This window comes from Agelaius phoeniceus, chromosome 7, assembly GCF_051311805.1.
Source record: "Agelaius phoeniceus isolate bAgePho1 chromosome 7, bAgePho1.hap1, whole genome shotgun sequence".
Classification (NCBI taxonomy): Eukaryota; Metazoa; Chordata; class Aves; order Passeriformes; family Icteridae; genus Agelaius; species Agelaius phoeniceus.
Window position 1 is genome coordinate 35,082,265 of NC_135271.1, and position 17,281 is coordinate 35,099,545.

Genomic DNA, 17,281 nt, shown 5'->3' on the forward strand with positions numbered 1-17,281 from the left:
AAGTGGCACAGACCTCTGGGGGCAGGTAGGGCCTGTGTTAAGGAGTAAGGGACCCAGGACTGAGCTTGATGTGCATGTCAATGCCACACTCATCCCAAATAGTTCCAGTGACCATGCTGATTCCCCCATGGCCAGGGGGTCAAGGCACCTCTTTATTGACAATGTAGGCAGAGGAAGTAGCTGCTAACATGATGGCTGAGATGCTGATGGCAGCCAGGAGAGGAAAGGTAAAAGCACAGCCTTGATGGTGTCCACAGGCATGGCTGGAGGTAGCTCAGGGCTGCAGGGTCTGTATGTGTCAGGATCTGTCCTTACACCTACAGATAGCAACCTGTGAGGTAGCCATGAGAAAAGCTGGCAGCAGGACCCCTGGCTGAAGCCAGGCCACCAAACAGTCCCAGCCCCTCACACTGGCACATGGAGACCTCTCAGTTATTAACTTTGCCAGAGTCACCACCCAGAGGGATATTCATGCCCAGAGAGTGACATGGCCAGCTCAGTCCCTCTGACCATTGCTGCTGCACAGGCTCTCCCTTGCTGCACAGCCAGTGCTCAGCCACATCCCCACCACAGTGGTCCTTGGCAGGTGGCAGCAGCCTCCAGCGTTAGGTGTGGCCAGCCTGGGCCCGGCGGTGTGTTTGCAGGCAGGCCGTGGAGCAGAAGGAGAAGTCAAGATAGTGGAAGGGGATCCGTCCCAACAGGGACTCTCCACACTGCCAGCAGCGGCTGCAGGAAAGAGCAGAGCTGGCCCTGAGCAAAGGGGACGCTTGTAAAAGAGTTAGTAGAGGAAAGGATTCCCTGTCTGGACTGTGACACAAGACACCTGCAGCCCGAGGGAGCTGGGGCTCCTCTGGTCCCACAGGGCTGATGTGCTCACCCCGTGGCCTGGCCAGGACATACTCCCTGGGGGACATGGTCTGTCAGAGTGTGATGTGAGGTACTTTGAGGCAGAATGAACATTTAGGTGTGAATACCACATTTAGGGGCTTGGCCCTATAAAGGTTGTAAAGCCCCTGCCCCGCTAAGCATGGGGAATGCTGGCTGCCAACAAACCTGGTGGGGTGGCAGAGGAAAGTAAACAGGGACACAGGAGTGGCTGGGGCGTTGGCTTGCTGCAGATCTGGCTGGAAGTGGACCAAGTCATCCTTAGCAAAATATTTCAGGGGAGCAGGGCAAGAGAGGGAGGAAACTTTTACCCAAGCACTAGTGGGAATTGAGTGGTCAGGAATAGCTTTGGACTGGAAATGAGGACTGGAGCAAGAAAGACAGGGAACAGCTGTACTGACATGGGAGGATTTGTCTTCAGAGCCATGTTGCTGGGAAGGTTACCTGATGTTGGCAGGAGTCGTGCTGGTGTCCTGCAGCTGTGCAGCCAACCTCCTCTCAGCAGCCAGTGCCCTCTGGGGAGCAGAGACAGCTCAGCCCCTGCAGCCCTGGGAGCTGCTGTGCCCAGAGCCCACCACATCAGCACCGCCCCCTCTGGGCTGGATCCCCTTCCCAATCCTCACCTTCTCCCTGTCAGACAGGGCTGCAAACCACTGCTTCCTTTCCTGCTCCTGCTCCCGGCGGTGCTGCTCCTCCCGCTGTGCTTGCTCCCGTTGCTTCCGCTGGGCTTTCTGTGCCCGCTTCTTCTCCAGCTTCTTGGCCTCCATCTCCTGTGTCAGGGGCCCTGGCACCTGAGGGCAGGCAGCATCTCCCACTGAGCCGGGGCAATGCACGAGTGGGAAGGGAGAGCTTTGCTCTGGGGCTCCCCTGTGGGTGAGGGCAGCGGGCAGGCCCCACCTTGGCACGGCTGTAGTCGTACTTGTCTGGATGGGCCACCATGAACTTGCGGAAGGCATTGCGGGTCCGTCTGTCAGCAGAGGTGCAGTATGGAGTCCTCTCCTGCCTGTCCCTGTGAGACAAGGGAGACCAGCTTGCTCACACTGCCATCTCACTGTTTGCATCCCACTGGGCTGTGAGCCCAGAGATCCCCCAGAGATGAGCAGCGTGTACTGCAGGCCACAATATCACAGCCAAGGAGAGGAAAGTTCCTTATCCCTATACCAGAATCCTCCAAGTCCTCCTTGCCTCTCAAAGCCCCTGCATGGGGCTTTTGTCTCATCCTGGCCCTTGGAACAGCCCACCAATAAAGCTGGGTGCACCTTGAGGCAGTGCCCCCTGCTGCCATGCCAGACCAGGCAGGCAGAGAGAAGGGTGGTTCAGCTCCTAGCCCTCCCATAAAAACCCCAGACGTCCCGGGTCACAGAGACCAATACTGGCTGTCCCAGGACAAGAGTGGCACCAGTTTCTTGTGGCTGAGACAGGAGTGAGTTGCTGGACTCTCACAGCTGGAGTTATGAACCACTGGGTGCCCTGCAGCCATACCTGAGGGCAGGGTCCGCTCCTGCCTGCAGCAGCAGACACACAGCCTCAGCCCTGCCAGCCTGAGCTGCCACGTGAAGCAGGGTGCAGCCCTGCTCGTCCACGGGCTGGTTCAGCAGGGAGCGGGCCATATCCAGAGACTGCCCATCTTCACTGTGCTCTGGCAGGCCCCCATTCTCTGGCACTCCCAGGAGGTGCTGCAGTGTCTGCACATCCCCTGTCTTGCAGGCAGTGAACAGAGCATCGCAGAGCTGGGTCTGAGGGTCTCCTGTGAGGGAAGAACAGGAGGGGAGTCTGATGGGCAGATTGGGCAAAGCAGCACTCTGGTCTGGCCAGGGAATACACACAATGCCTCAGCTTGCTAGCTGGATTTGGGCACTGCAGGATCTCCAGCACCTTCAGAGTCTGTGGCCATGTGCTATGGCATTGCTAGGCACTGTTGTCAGCAGCCAAGTCTCCTCCTGCAGTAAGACCCACTCTAATCCCCCCAACACACCTGGCTTAGCCAGGTGCTGCCTGGTCCCCTTGGCTCCAAACACACAGCTCACTCAAAAGCACATGACTGCAACTGCACTAAAGACTTCTCAGACCCAGCTGTTCTGGGTATCTGCATGACAATGTGCTCTTCACCCCACTGAAAAGCCACCAGTAAATGGGGCAGGCATCCAGCCAACACAGCTCCCAACACCACTTACCTCCATTGCTCCAGGGAAGCAGCCCAGCCTCAGCCTCCCCCTGAAGCTCTGTCACTGCCTCCAAGCCAGGCTGCTCACCAGTCTCTTTAGCACACGGCCCTGCACAGGCAGCACGTGAGGAAGAGGGTCAGTGTCAGCCTGCATCCCAGCCATGGCCTTCCTACACTGCCCCTGCCAGTTCTTCCCCTCACCTTTCTCCACCTTCTTGTCCCTCTTCTTCCTCCTTTTGCGGTTTCGCTTGGGCATCACTTCGAACTCCCGGAGGTCCAAGGTCCCCAGTGTCACTTCCACAGTCTCCAGTTCTCCTGCAGGGCTTTCTTCCTCCTCTTCCTCCTCCTCCTCTGGGGCTGAGGAGGGTGATAAGACTGGGGATAGGGCTCTACACACAGAATTCGGGGCTCTGAGCCAAGAACACCCTGTCTTTCTCCTGTCCAGCCACACTCTGAAGCTGCAAATCTGGCCCATGCCCATGCAATAACATCAAACCCCTCCTGCTTGCTCAGAGTCATGTCTCCCTGCATGGTTCAACTCACCAGTTGTGTCCTCCTGCGGGGGATGCACCTCTGCCTTCTGCTGCCTCTTCTGCCAGACCTTCCTGGGGGACCCAACGATGTCCTCCAGTGGCGTGTCCTTCCCTGGGCAGCAAGGGTGCTCCTGTCACTACCTGGGGACAGGGAGCACCCCATGTCTCCAGGGTCTGAGGGCTGAAGAGCTAGCACCTCCACCCCATAGGGTAGTGCCCCCTAATGCACGAGCGACCCCGTCATCCCACCTGCCCTGACCCACAGGCACAAGGGCTGGCCCAACTCACCATACACCTGCAGGCTGGCCAGCGTGGCGTGGACTCGCAGCACCTCTCGCAGGGTGGCCCTGCGGGTGCTGAGGGGGATGTGGCAGATGCGAGGGTCCCCTCGGGTGAGGGGTGGGCTCCTGCCACCGAAGAGCAGCGCACGGTTGTGATGAGGCGCCCGGAGGAAGATGCGCTGAGCTTCACTCAGGTGCTGTGCCCAGGCTGCCAGGAGGTCCTGAATATCCTGGGGAGAAAGGAGAAGCTTTATGGGATCCTGAGCACACTATATGGGCAAATGTAGCTCTGGAGCGGGGACAAATCCAGAAGACAGTAGTCTCAGTTGGGCCCTGCCCGTTTTCCAGAGCCCACCGCCCCTGCCATGGCCCCCAGCAGCAGCCTGGCAGAGGCAGCAGGAGCACTCCCTGCCAAGTGCACCCTCACCTTGAGCAGAGCAGCCTCGTTGTAGCGGCGCAGGGAGGCCCCAGCGGATCTGGGGGCTGAGCCCGGGGTCTGGGCGTCCCGAAGGCCCTGCGCTGTGCCCCGCCGTGCTCGCACCGTGTACCGGTGGAAGGTCTTGTGCTCCTGCACCTGCAGGCTGTGGAGAGGGGCAGGCATAAGCCACAGAGCTTAGTGTGCGTGGCATTAACATGCAAAAGCAGCTGCAGCTGACTGTGCTCAGAGGGACAGTCCCGCTGTACTCACCCCCGGAACACTGCTCCTGCGAAGTGCCCGCCACCCATCATCAGCACAACCCAGCATGTGCCTGCACTGAGGCTCTGCAGTGATGCTGTCAGCTCCACTGGCTCCTCAATGTCACCCTGATACACAGACACACTTGTTAGTACCCATGGTGTTACCTCCTTACCTCCTGCTGTCCCCAGGACAGAGACCAGCCTCTCTGCTAGCACCAGAAGCAGGTTTTTGTGAGCACCCCAGAGCCAAATAACAGGCCACCAACAAGTCTGGGGCTCTGACCTGGCACCAGAGTCCACCCTTCCTACCACAGGAGGTAGAGATGTCAGAGAGACATCTACACCCAAGTGCCCCCCACCTTTTCTGGACTTCCTCTCCCAAACAGCTGGACTGTGACTTGCCTTCCCAGTGAGCAGCACACAGCGGTAGGCAGAGATGAGCTGGCCCTTGGCATTGCGGAGCAGCACTTTGTGGGAGCGGGGAATCTGGGGGGTCTGGCCAGTGTCACTGACAGAGGGCAGCAACTCCGACTCACTGCTCACATCAGAGCTATGTGAGTCAGATCCTGAGATGCTGGAAACATCACCTGCAAGGAAAAGAAAGATGCAGTGAAATAAGGCAAAGATTATTGAACAGCCTCCCCAAAACTCTCTAGGTGACTTCAAGGGCATTTTCAGAGCGCACATGACCCCAGAAATGTTCTGTCAAATAACCCTATATATCACAAACAGGCTGTGACCCGGGGAGATAGCAGTTTGGAGCTCTAGATCCCCAGACATGCTTAGGCAGGGGCTCAGTTAAAACACCCCCTTCTGTCTATAACAAATCCTAACAGCTCAGGAGCAGTGCTGGACCCTGAGAATACCTCGCAGGGACAGAATAAAGGAATCCTGCACTAGCAGAGGGCTTCATCCCTGTACAGAAAAACCCCAGTGAGGTTCCTGACAGCCCCTGGGCTCCAATGCAGACAATCCAGCTTCTCACCTGTGCGGGTTTTCTCCTCAAACACTTCTTCAGGCAGCGTCCGGCGCCCCAGGAGTCGCTGCTTCAGATTGAAGCGGTGCCAGTCAAGACGGTAGTGCTCAGTCTGTGGAGCAAGAAAAGCATGAGCTGGCAGCATCCTGGTGGTCCATGAAAGCCATCACCACCAAAGGGCATGAGGTGACAGACCCCAACGACTAAACTGATGGCGGGCTCCTTCAGCAGTCCTGACTGGAAAATCACAGTATTTTTAAGGAGTTACCCATGAAACAATTAACCTGAACAAGTACAGGCCTCTGCTGCACTTACCCTTTACTTCCAGTAAATGATGTCTTTAATTGATAACATACGAGGTTTGAGTGCCAGATCCCAATAGGTTGTGAGCAATGGGGAAACAGCCAGCACTGGGCTGCACCATGCTGGGGCTGAGCTTCCACAGCAGGATCCCACCACTCATGCCAGCCCCACTCCCACTCCGTACTGCTCAGCCCTGCTCACCTGCTCCTCCCGGCTCCCAAACACCTGCCCGCAGGTCAAGCAACACATCCTCTCTGGCACCTCGGCGACCCCATGGGGCTTCTCCTCACAGCTGGCTGCTGCAGGTTTCTCTGGAAGAACAAGGGAGGGCTGTGCACAGCCAGCCCTGCAAGGAGTGGAGCCTCCTCGGTCCCTCCTCAGCCAACCCAAAGAAACCTATGGTTGAAAGAGCTTCGGGGACTTTGGGGTGTCACCAAAAGTCGATTTACCCACCCACCAGGTAGCTCCCATGGCCAAGCTCCAGGGTGATCACCCAAGCTGAGTTGGGGACGGAACACAAATCTGTGGCAGACACGAGCTTAGATAACCTCCCTCCCGCCGTTCCCGCGGAGCCCCACGCACCGTGGCTCGCAGGAGCCGGCTGGGCAGCACCCGCATCCGCAGCAACTCCGGTGACCAGGCTCAGCCCGTGCAGGAGTTCAGGGTCCTGGGCGGCCTCAAACACCGACCAGCTCTCCGGCATGGCTACTGCTTCCAGGCACGGGACAGCGTCTGAGGAACGGGCCCGTCGAGAACCACCCGCCAGTGACCGCCCCGACACTGGCCCCGTGGGCCCGCCGCTCTGCCCCGGTGCAAGCTCTGTGTTCGGGACAATCCCGCACCACGCCCGGCGCCCGTGCGCGATCCCCCTTCCCCAAGCCGCCTATCCGCGTCAGCCCCGGGCCGCCGCACCCCCGTCACCCCCGGGGCCGCTCCCCCGTGCCCGCCCCGCCGCTCACGCGCGGCCGCCGCCGCCGCCGGGCCCGGAAGCGCCGCTCGTCACATCCCGCGCGCCCATTGGCTGCCGCGTCCCACCCCCCGCTCGCCATTGGGCGCCGTGCCCGCCAGTCGCGGGCGGGGCCGAGCGGGCCGGGCCGGGCCGGGCCGCGCCGGTGGCGGCGGCGGCGGCGGCGCGGGGCCCCGCCATGGCCCACTTCGAGACGCAGTACCAGCGCCTGGAGAGCTCCTCCACCGAGTCTCCCCCCGGCGGCGGCGACCTGCTCGTCCACGTCCCCGAGGGCGCCAAGTGTGAGCGATGGCACCGGGGGTTGGGGCCTGGCCGGCGGCGGGGTGCGGAAGAGGCCGGGGGCACCGGGGAGAGGCTGGATATCTCCCCTCCTCCAAGGGGAGCTAGAGTGGCGGCTGCGGGGCTGTGTGGGGCCTCGGGTGCCAGGGGCAGCGGGGAAGGGGTAGGTTGTGCTGGTGACAACACCAGGGGTGGGTGTGCTCAGGACCCCTCACCCTGTGCTGCTTCTTCCTTCAGCTCCGTGGCATCACATCGAGAACCTCGACCTGTTCTTCTCTCGCATATCCTTTTGCAGGGCGAGGGTCAGGCGGGATGTATCCCCCTCCTCCCGGCTCTAAGTCCAGGGAAAACACAGAGCTTTGTGTAACTTGGAGCTTGGCTAGTGTCAGCCACTCCTGTAGGACAGTACACAGCTCCAGAGGGGCTGACAGAACCCCCCATGCCTTGGGACGCTGTCACTTGACACAGGGTCTTACACGTGCTTCTAGGAATCCTTGGGAAAGTGACGATGATACTGTTGTCGTTACAGTTAATGTGTTATATTCTTAACAGAATTTTATTGCTAGCGTGGCATTTACAGTGAGGGTAGTACAGGATTTCTGTAGGCAGAATCAGTGTAGTACAATTTTATAAGTAGCATAGAACAGAATTTTATAGTATCTCTTACTTCGTGGTTTCTAATCAGCTGGACTCTTTACAGATCAGGACATATCTTAATATATGGTTTGCTGTATCAATGATCATAATGTAGTCTCAAAAATCACATAAAGGAATTTGAGTCATTCACTTAGTCCTCATTGGAAGCAGATGACAGTGGGGGTATCCCTGGCTGCTGAGGGGTCCTGGGTCTCATTGTCCACCAGCAGCTGGGATACAAGTTCCCACTTAGAATTTGTAACTCCTTGATTTTGTGGATAGTGCTCTGGGTGCTGTTAATACTCCCTCTTCTGTGATGGGGTCATCACCTCTGTTGGGTTGGCCAGATGCCTGGGACCTTCAAGGACAGCACGGAAGAGAGTAATCAGCCTGGTGCCAAGGAATCTTGAGGCCCATGGGGAGGGAAAGCAGAAACCCGTTTGATTTATCTACTTGGTTCACAGGACCTTCAGTGCCTGATAACTGGGCAAAGGGTGACCCACTAATAGGTGACACCCTCGGTGACACAGCAGGGCTGCTTGCCTTGTGAAATGGTGTTAATTATGCTGACCGCATTGCTGGGGGCAGGAGCAGGTGCAGGTGCCAATAAATGCATTTTGTCTGTCTCTGTCTTGTCCTGCTCTAGCCTGCCCTGCCCTATGCACCGTTGTGCAGCCTGAGTGCAGGCTGAGTTTCTGCTCTGTGGGTGTTGAGTGCAGGAAGGAAGGAGCATGAACGAAGCCAAGTCCCTCTACCCCACCTGTGCTTTACCTGGGCAGAGTGTGTTTTCCTGCACTGGAGAACCAACTTGCTGATGAGTAGGGGTGGGAGAGATTTTTTCTTGGTGGTGAAGGGAGACTTGGCTGAGGAGCTATGGAAATCAGTGGGACAGAACCCTCTTCATCCTTCATCAGAAAGGAGTCTCCATGCTGTTTTCCTTGACTGTGGCTTTCACGTCTATAACCTGCATCAGAAGAATGGCTTCACTTGCATGCTCATCGGAGAGATCTTTGAGCTCATGTAAGTGCAGGTTCCCCTCTGTTGTGGCTGCTGGGGAACAGCCACAGGCACTTGCCAAGCACTTGCAGCTGTGTAGGTGGAAGGGCTCCTTTCATAATTGTCCTGTCTTCCCTTCATCAGGGTCTTCCATGCCCCAAACCCGCATTTCATTTTGAGGAACTGTTGCATTTTGAGGAACTGTTGCCTGTGAACATTCCTGCTGCCATGGCTGTGGGATTGCATCTCTGTGGCATATGACCCTGGCTGCTTCACGTTTTGTGGTGGAGCAGAAGGGTGATTCCCTCACAACACTTCTCTTTTTTCACAGGCAGTTCATCTTTGTGGTGGCATTCACCACCTTTCTTATCAGCTGTGTTGATTATGACATCCTCTTTGCCAACAAAGCATTAAATCACAGCCAGCATCCCACTGAGCCCATTAAGGTGACTCTGCCAGATGCCTTCCTGCCTCCAAATGTCTGCAGTGCAAGGTAGGGGCAGTGGAGGGCATGTTAGCCACTGCTCTTGTTTTCCTACATACTCAGGGCTCCTGTCTGGGCCTGTGTCCCACTACTTGCCTCTTCTTGCTTACAGAATCCAGGCAAACAGCTTCCTCATCTGCATCCTGGTGATAGCTGGGGTTTTCTGGATCCACCGACTCGTCAAATTTATCTACAATATCTGCTGCTACTGGGAGATTCACTCTTTCTACATCAATGCCCTGAAGATCCCCATGGTAAGTCACTGAGCCAGGGCTGCATGCGAGGCCGCCAAGGGCCATGGGAGGGATTTGCTGGTGGTTGCAACTTGCCTTCATGCCTCTCCTCTTCTCAGTCAGACTGAGCACTCTTCCTCCATAGGCACATGATCTCCTTTCAGCCTCTTCTCCAGCAGCCAGTTTATTCTGTGTTAACCTCTCTGTGCTCAGTCTGCCTCTCCGCCTGCTGGCGCGTGCCTCTGCCATATGCCACCCAATATGTGTGTTCTTCAGTGGTGGCCTTTTCTGTGATGCCTTCCACAGAGGCAGCATAAGTGAGGATATCCTCGTACCTCCCTGGGATGTGAACAACCTCAGCTTCCTTGTTTATTTAGAAGGCTTGGAGCTACTTAGTTGTGAAGGTCACACAGCAGATCAGTGTGTTACAGATGGGGTTTGAGGCTTGCATAGACAGCCTAGTCCAGAGTCCTTGCTCTGATGAACAACATGAAAAGGCATGTGCACATCCTTTGGAGAGAGAAAGTATCTTGAGAAAGGTGGGGTGAGCTGAAAGGCTTGCATTGTCCCCAGTTTTTCCATGGGCTCCCTCTGGGACACTGCTTAAGTCCTTCCATGTTTGTTTCTCCCTGCTGACTCCAAATGGCAGCTCTGGGAGGAACCACGGAAGCCTGGACCTGTGTTTATGCCTCCAAGGAAGCTGGTGCATGCGTGGCTGGGAAACAGTCATCTGTGCTAATCTAGGGGTAAAGGGCACCTTGGCAAGGTGTGGGGTTTGCCTGCTGCAGGCTGAAGAGGTGCCAGAAGGTGCCTCACGCCCTGGTGTTGCATGCACTTTGTCAGCACCCCGAGATGTGTGCTGGGACCTGGCTTCTGTCCCTGGTTACTTCTTGCTCCTAATCTCGCTGCTTGTCCACCTTCCAGTCCACCCTGCCCTACTACACCTGGCAGGAGGTGCAGGCCCGCATTGTGCAGATCCAGAAGGAGCACCAGATCTGCATCCACAAGAAGGAGCTGACAGAGCTGGACATCTATCACCGCATCCTCCGCTTCAAGAACTACATGGTGGCCATGGTGAACAAGTCACTGCTGCCCATCCGCTTCCGCCTGCCCCTGCTGGGAGACACCGTCTTCTACACGCGTGGGCTCAAGTACAACTTTGAGCTCATCTTCTTCTGGGGTCCCGGCTCCCTCTTTGAGAATGAGTGGAGCCTGAAGGCTGAATACAAGCGGGCCGGGAACCGCCTGGAGCTGGCTGAGAAGCTCAGCACCCGCATCCTCTGGATTGGCATTGCTAACTTCCTCCTCTGCCCCCTCATCCTCATCTGGCAGATCCTCTATGCTTTCTTCAGCTACACGGAGATCCTGAAGCGGGAGCCGGGCAGCCTGGGTGCCCGCTGCTGGTCTCTCTATGGCCGCTGTTACCTGCGTCACTTCAACGAGCTGGATCACGAACTGCACTCGCGCCTCAGCAAGGGGTACAAGCCAGCTTCCAAGTACATGAACTGCTTTATCTCCCCGCTTCTCACCATCGTGGCCAAGAACGTGGCCTTCTTTGCTGGCTCCATCCTGGCTGTGCTCATCGCTCTCACCATCTATGATGAGGATGTGCTTGCGGTCGAGCACGTCCTGACCACGGTCACCCTGCTCGGGGTGGGCATCACCGTGTGCAGGTGAGGTGGGTCTGTGCTGCCCCCATGCTCCTGGCAGCACTGTAGGGAGCAGTGGGGCTGGCAGCAATCCGTGTAGACATGCTCTTTGCTTGCAAATGGATGTGAATCTGTGTGGATGAGGGGCATGGCTGGGGAGAGGTAGTGATCCTGGCTGCAGTGGTTGTATGGTATGAGGGGCTGGTCTGGTCAGAAGGCTACAGGTAGAGCTGTGATATGGGCCAGTCACCCTGCCCTCCCAAGATGACATCTCTCAGGAACTGAGGTGTAATGCTGTGATATTTCCCTGTTCTGTCGTGCAGGTCTTTCATCCCTGACCAGCACCTGGTCTTCTGCCCAGAGCAGCTGCTGCGAGTTATCCTGGCACACATCCACTACATGCCTGACCACTGGCAGGGCAACGCCCACCGCTACGAGACCAGGGACGAGTTTGCCCAGCTCTTCCAGTACAAAGCGGTGAGCTTGGCTTAACTGTGCAGCTGGGGACTTACCCCCATCACAGGACAGAGAAGGTGCTGGAGAGCTCAACAGCTCCTGGGCTTAGAGAGGAACAAGGCAGCATCCTCAGAGATACCCTGCCCCAGAAGATGGAGGGCTACCTCTGGGGTCTGTTTCAGGATTGGGGGTTTTTTGACCCTCAAGTTTGTGCTGAACCCATCATTTCTGTGCTCAGGTCTTCATCCTGGAAGAGCTCCTGAGTCCCATCATTACCCCTTTGATCCTCATCATCTGCCTGCGGCCCAAGTCCTTGGACATTGTTGACTTCTTCCGTAACTTCACCGTGGAGGTGGTGGGTGTGGGTGACACCTGCTCCTTTGCCCAGATGGACGTGCGCCAGCACGGCCACCCTGCGGTAGGTTCTGTGCTGCCCACCGGCATGTCTGCTCCTTTAGACCCACGAGAGGCCCAAACTCGCCACTCCTGGCAGCGCACAGCCCAGCCACCCACCTCTTGGTAGGGTGTCTGCCTTTGGCACCACTGGTCACCAGCTCCAGAAGGCTCTCGTGGCCCAGCTGTGATTATTGACCAGATGCTTCGGGAATCAGGCTGTGTCATGTCTTTGATGTCATTGCCTGTTTTCACAGCCAAGGGTTCTGTGTCCTCAGGAGAGTGAAATGTGGATATTTAGAAAGTGTGGCCACTTCTCTCCTACTTGTGCTCTGGAGAGAAGCAGTCTAGAGGAAATAGGAAGCATTTTCCATTATGAAAAATCTATGATGGAGGAAAAAGGGATCCATCTGTTTTCTGTGCCTTGGAATTTAGGTTACTTGCCTAGGGAAAGACTTCCTAGTGACGCAGTCATTAACTAGGAAGGAAGTGAACTCATTGTGGCAGGAAACTTTTAAGAAGAGTTATTTATTGACTCTAATTGTTCCTGTCTGTGTGACTGTTCCTAGCTCCCCAGTTCCCTTGCAGCAGTTCATGTTCTGAGATGGAGTTGGAACAAACTGTGTTTGTTGCTTCTTCTCCTGAGATGGCTGAATGAGCATGGGGACTTCTGGTGTAGCATCTGCTACATAGGGCGCCATGGCCTTGCATGGGCTGGGTGTTGCATGCTTTGCTCAGAATGATTGCAGGATTCCCAGGGCTGGCAGGGTTGCAAAGCAGATCCTGTCTCTCATTACCTGTCTCTTGTCCACAGTGGATGTCAGCAGGAAAGACGGAGGCCTCCATTTACCAGCAGGCTGAGGATGGCAAGACGGAGCTATCCCTCATGCACTTTGCCATCACCAACCCCAAGTGGCAGCCACCCCGCGAGAGCACAGCCTTCATCGGCTTCCTGAAGGAGCGGGTGCACCGGGACAGCAGCGTGGCCCTGGCTCAGCAGGCTGTGCTCCCTGAAAACGCCCTCTTCAGCTCCATCCAGTCCCTGCAGTCGGAGTCAGAGGTGCCCAGGCTCAGGGCATGTGGGTTGTTCTTGGGGTGCTTGCTACATGCTGGGAAATTCATCGTCAGGCCCTCTGGGTAATTTTGCCCTTGCCTGGGATGTATCTGAGGATGAAAATGTGGTAGATCAGCACTATCTGGGACACTTCTGGGTTTCTAGAGAAGGTAACAGGCTGTCCTAGAGCCCTGTGAGATGAGAGAGGGGCCAAGATAGCCCAGCTCTGTGTGTCTGGTGAGATCAGTCCTCCAGCTCTGCACAGTACAGTGACACTTTCTCTTTGAACTCTGCAGCCTCACAGCCTGATTGCCAATGTGATAGCAGGCTCCTCAGCACTGGGCTTCCACATGAGCCGGGACGGACAGGCTTCCCGCCATCTCTCAGAAGTGGCCTCGGCTCTGCGTTCCTTCTCCCCGCTCCAGTCTGCCCAGCAGCCTTCCAGTGGCTTCCAGGCATCGGGAAGGGACGGAGAGGGAGCCCAGCCTCGTGGTGCCAGTGCCATGACAGCCTCTGGGTAAGCTGCTGGCTGGAGAAGGGCAGCCTTGGACATTCCTTTACCCTTTGCCCAAATGCCATCCTCTTGTCCGAGATGCACGGTGTCATTTATCTCTGCAGTTTGGACAGCGAGAGACATTCACAAGCAGAGTTAGACTCAGGTCTAGGTGCTGGTGCCAGGTGCTAAGGCTGGCCCCAAAGGATAGTGTCAGGGTCCTATTGTTCTCCTGTAGGTACAGTGGTGAAAGACCCTTGTGTAGGGAAGAGGCAGTGCCATAGCAGGGCTTGTGTATTTTGGGAGATGCTGCAGAGGGGCCTGTTCATACCCAGTTCAGGAGCAGATCTCTGTGAGCCTGACATTAGAGTGGAGAGGGGCTGGGCATTGTGGGGGCACCTGGGCAGGAAACACTACTGGTGTGTTCCGTGGCAGTGCTGATGCAAGGACCGTGAGCTCGGGGAGCAGCGCCTGGGAGGGTCAACTGCAGAGCATGATCCTGTCGGAGTATGCCTCGACTGAGATGAGTCTTCATGCACTCTACATGCACGAGGTGAGCAACCCAGAGCTGGGCTGGCCAGAGGGGCATGGAGCAAGGCAGGCAGGACTGGGCTGCCCTGTCCGTTGTCACCAGAAAACCAGTGTGTATGCAGCACTGCGGAGAGGGTGTGTTTGGGCATCTGGTTTCTCCCACACAGCTGAGTCACTCGTGTTTTGGCTTGCAGTTGCACAAGCAGCATGCCCAGCTGGAGCCCGAGCGGCACACTTGGCACCGCCGGGAGAGTGACGAGAGTGGGGAGAGTGCCCACGAAGAGCTGGACACTCAGCGGGGTGGCCCCGTCCCCATTCCCCGCTCTGCCAGCTACCCCTTCTCCTCACCACGGCAGCCTGCCGAGGAGACAGCCACGCTGCAGACTGGCTTCCAGCGCCGATACGGTGGCATCACAGGTACGGAGCCAGGGCAGAGGTCTGAGTTTGGGTCAGAGCTCTGTAACCCATGTCCTTTATGGACTGGCTAGACACTGGCAGCCCTCCAGGTAGCTAATCTAATTTCTTGCCTCTCTTGCAGACCCAGGCACAGTGCACAGAGCCCCATCACATTTCTCCCGCCTTCCTCTGGGAGGCTGGGCCGAGGACGGGCAGTCAGCGAGGCACCCAGAGCCTGTGCCAGAGGAGAGCTCGGAGGATGAGCTTCCACCACAGATTCACAAGGTAAGGGTGATGGCTGTGGCTGAGAGGGGCAAGGTGTACTCTGATGCCAGGTTGGGGTGCTGGCAGCTGGTCCCAGTAGGTGCCACATTGTCTCTCTATCTTGCAGGTATAGCCTGGTAGACTGGGGATCTCATGGGGCTTGCAGATTGGGAGCCACCTGGACAGCAGGATGTGGCATGGGCTTGATTCTTCTCCTGTACTGAGTGGACATCTTGTTGCCATCAATTGCTGAAGAGACAAAACTTGCCAGGCCAGCGTCTTTGCTGTGGCACCTTGTGTCTAGCCATGTGTCAAGTCAACGCCACTCTGACTTGTGGGGTGAATGCGTGTGTGAGTACATAGCTGTGTCTGTGTTCACATCTGTGCCATCCGTGTCGGAGGATCTCTGCAGAGCCTGTGGAAACTGATGTGACGGGACCAGCAGTGAGGAGCTGCTGGTGGACTGCTTTGGAGGTAGCAGCAGCAGCTGCTCTTCAAAGGGATGGGAGATGGCATCAGCTCCATCCAGATGTGCGCCCGAAGCTGGGACCTGCTGTCAAAATGAGGGCAGGAGTTGTTGAGGGTGGTCTGAGGGAGCTCAGCCTGTAGCACCACACTGCCCTGCCTGCAGCCCTGAGAAGGTGCCTAGAACCACGTTAGTCCTCCCAGAGAGGACCAGTGTTGTGCCTCTCAGCCCAGAGCAGGACCACAGTGGGGCAGTCACCCAGCCCTCTGTCCCTGCACCCTGCAGAGGGATGGGCCCTGGTGGCTGCTGCTGGTATGAGTACAGGTGAGATGTAGAGCTGGTGGGAGAGCTCTGATTCGATCCAGAATGCTGCAGCTCTTCCCTGACTCATGACAGCTGGTCCATTCCCTGCATGCAAGAAAGGGTCATTGGAGTGATGCCTCCGTGCCAGGGCAGCAGCATCCTCCCATGTATGGCACCTATGGGATGTGGGCTACTAGTGGGCCCTCCTGCAGTGCCAAAGAGACCCCACAGTGTGGAGCAGCCTGGCATCTTCCGAGAGTGCTCATAGCCCACTCAGAGCCCACCCTGAAGGTCTTGTGCTCTGTGTGTTGGTTCCTTTTCTCCAGGCACAAAAAAGGCCTTTTTCCCCATGCCCAGGTGCTGTTGTATTGGTTCTGTCCTGATGCAGCTGTTCCTGGAACTGGGCCTTTCCTCTTCCCTGGCAAAGGGTTTGGTTCATCTCAAATCTTGCCCAGAGGTTCCCAGCTCCTCCTTTCCTCCTGAAACTTTCCTTTTGCTTACAACATGGTTTCAGACAGCTGCTGTGGAGACCATGCAGCTGTCTCATGCCTGGCAGAGCAAGGAGGGGCATCCTGAACCCAGAAAGGAGAGGCACACCTCAGCCCAGACTTGGGATGGTGGTGGGGAATCAGGATCCTAGCTGTGCAATATAGCCTCAGACAAGACCTTCCCACCATCCTCCTGTTTTCCCTCTTTTCTCTTTGCAGCTTCTGGGGAATTGCATCCCAGCTAACTCCTGCCCACCACTTCCTTTCCATTCCCCTTGCCTCTGGCAGGGGCTGCTTGCTTTTGTCATGCGCTCTGCGAGCACTGCACATCCTCCTCTGCTGTCTCTGGAGTCCAGGGCCATCCCTCTTCTCGTGCCAGGGTTATTGCCCTCTGCCCTTTGAGCCTGGGACAGCTCTAAGCCACCTGGTGCCAGTGCTTCTGCACCTGGGTAGCCATGAGCAGGGCAGGGGGCTTGCACAGGGGCAGGCTCTTTGGGGTAGCAGGCTCCTTATTGCCATGGGGAGGGCTGAGCAGGGCTGGAGCTACAACTGCTCTGGGGTCTGTATGAGATCGAACAGAGTGTTCTAAAGCCAAGCTCAGGGTGGGGATCAGCTCTTCAGTGCTGGGGTCAGGGCTCTGTGGACCTGGGGGCTGCTGGGGTCCTTCCATGGAGAAGTGGCTGCAACCGCTCCACAGCAGCTTCAGCTTGGGACTATCATGGCTTGGTGAAAGAAAGCAGAAAGCAAATCTCCTAGGAACCCAGATTTTCCAGTGGCTTCTCTTGGTGTTCAGGCTGCTGCCTCCCCTCTCGGGGCCTATGGGACACTGTGTCTGGGCTTCTTAATGGAGTTGCTGCTGGTCTGTACAGCTGAATGGCTGAAGGCAGTGCCCTGGGGCAGGGGGAAACTGGATCTTTCCCTGGGCTGGCAGGAGGGAGAGGCCAGGCATAGCAGGCCCAAGTCTTTGCCGCATGTTTTGCTTGTGTCGTCAGTGTCCCATGTGCATGGCGAGCCACTCTTCCTCATCTCCTCCTGAGATGTGCGGGCACGGAGGTCCCTGGGGAGTGCAGTATCAAACCTCCGTGCCCTCGCTGTACAGCTGTATAGCCGTCTAATAAAGATGGGGTGTATCATCCCTGCCTGTGTCCGAGTCTCCCTTCGCTCTGTGGTAGCGTGCAGCCCACCTGCGCCTGCCTTGCGATGGCAGCAGAAGGCTGGGAGGAGCCAGCCGCCTGCTCCGGCGGCACGGGGAGCTCCCAGGAGGAGGCAGGGGCTATATTTATCCCCGGGAGGGCAGTGCCCTGTCCTGCCTGACCTCTGTGGAGGCCCCGCAGGGGTTCCTGGGGCTATCGCGGCCCCGCAGGGCCGGGCTG

At 57.0% G+C, this 17,281-nt stretch overlaps 2 protein-coding genes across 2 annotated transcripts; one reads left to right on the top strand and one right to left on the bottom strand.

Annotated features, from left to right (window-relative positions):
• Window positions 1–102: 102 nt before the first annotated feature.
• Window positions 103–6,654, bottom strand: ANKZF1 (ankyrin repeat and zinc finger peptidyl tRNA hydrolase 1). Its single transcript, XM_077181545.1, has 15 exons — window positions 6,403–6,654; window positions 6,022–6,131; window positions 5,527–5,629; window positions 4,944–5,128; window positions 4,552–4,667; window positions 4,291–4,444; window positions 3,871–4,093; window positions 3,593–3,694; window positions 3,251–3,406; window positions 3,060–3,158; window positions 2,368–2,632; window positions 1,783–1,894; window positions 1,509–1,676; window positions 1,330–1,400; window positions 103–726 (listed from the first exon to the last, which is right to left on the bottom strand). Exons 1-15 carry the CDS (start codon window positions 6,521–6,523, stop codon window positions 606–608), a joined length of 2,106 nt encoding a protein of 701 aa, XP_077037660.1. The 5' UTR covers window positions 6,524–6,654; the 3' UTR covers window positions 103–605.
• A 227-nt stretch (window positions 6,655–6,881) lies between these two features.
• On the top strand, window positions 6,882–17,043 carry ATG9A (autophagy related 9A). The gene is made up of 14 exons (XM_077181542.1): window positions 6,882–7,068; window positions 7,304–7,346; window positions 8,657–8,722; window positions 9,030–9,191; window positions 9,295–9,436; window positions 10,340–11,088; window positions 11,388–11,541; window positions 11,759–11,938; window positions 12,728–12,973; window positions 13,264–13,484; window positions 13,896–14,013; window positions 14,186–14,408; window positions 14,530–14,672; window positions 14,779–17,043. Exons 1-14 carry the CDS (start codon window positions 6,966–6,968, stop codon window positions 14,782–14,784), a joined length of 2,556 nt encoding a protein of 851 aa, XP_077037657.1. The 5' UTR covers window positions 6,882–6,965; the 3' UTR covers window positions 14,785–17,043.
• The last annotated feature ends 238 nt before the right edge of the window (window positions 17,044–17,281 follow it).

What these genes read in the sequence shown, in the direction of transcription:
- ANKZF1 (XM_077181545.1), bottom strand. Translation starts at nt 6,523, where the DNA reads ATGCCGGAGAGCTGGTCGGTGTTTGAGGCCGCCCAGGACCCTGAACTC. An exon ending in GCCGGCTCCTGCGAGCCACG is followed by an intron (nt 6,132 to 6,402) that starts GTGCGTGGGGCT and finishes TTGTTCTTCCAG; the next exon opens with AGAAACCTGCAGCAGCCAGC. An exon ending in ACGACTACAGCCGTGCCAAG is followed by an intron (nt 1,677 to 1,782) that starts GTGGGGCCTGCC and finishes GCCTGCCCTCAG; the next exon opens with GTGCCAGGGCCCCTGACACA.
- ATG9A (XM_077181542.1), top strand. Translation starts at nt 6,966, where the DNA reads ATGGCCCACTTCGAGACGCAGTACCAGCGCCTGGAGAGCTCCTCCACC. An exon ending in CCAAATGTCTGCAGTGCAAG is followed by an intron (nt 9,192 to 9,294) that starts GTAGGGGCAGTG and finishes TCTTGCTTACAG; the next exon opens with AATCCAGGCAAACAGCTTCC. An exon ending in CCCTGCAGTCGGAGTCAGAG is followed by an intron (nt 12,974 to 13,263) that starts GTGCCCAGGCTC and finishes TGAACTCTGCAG; the next exon opens with CCTCACAGCCTGATTGCCAA.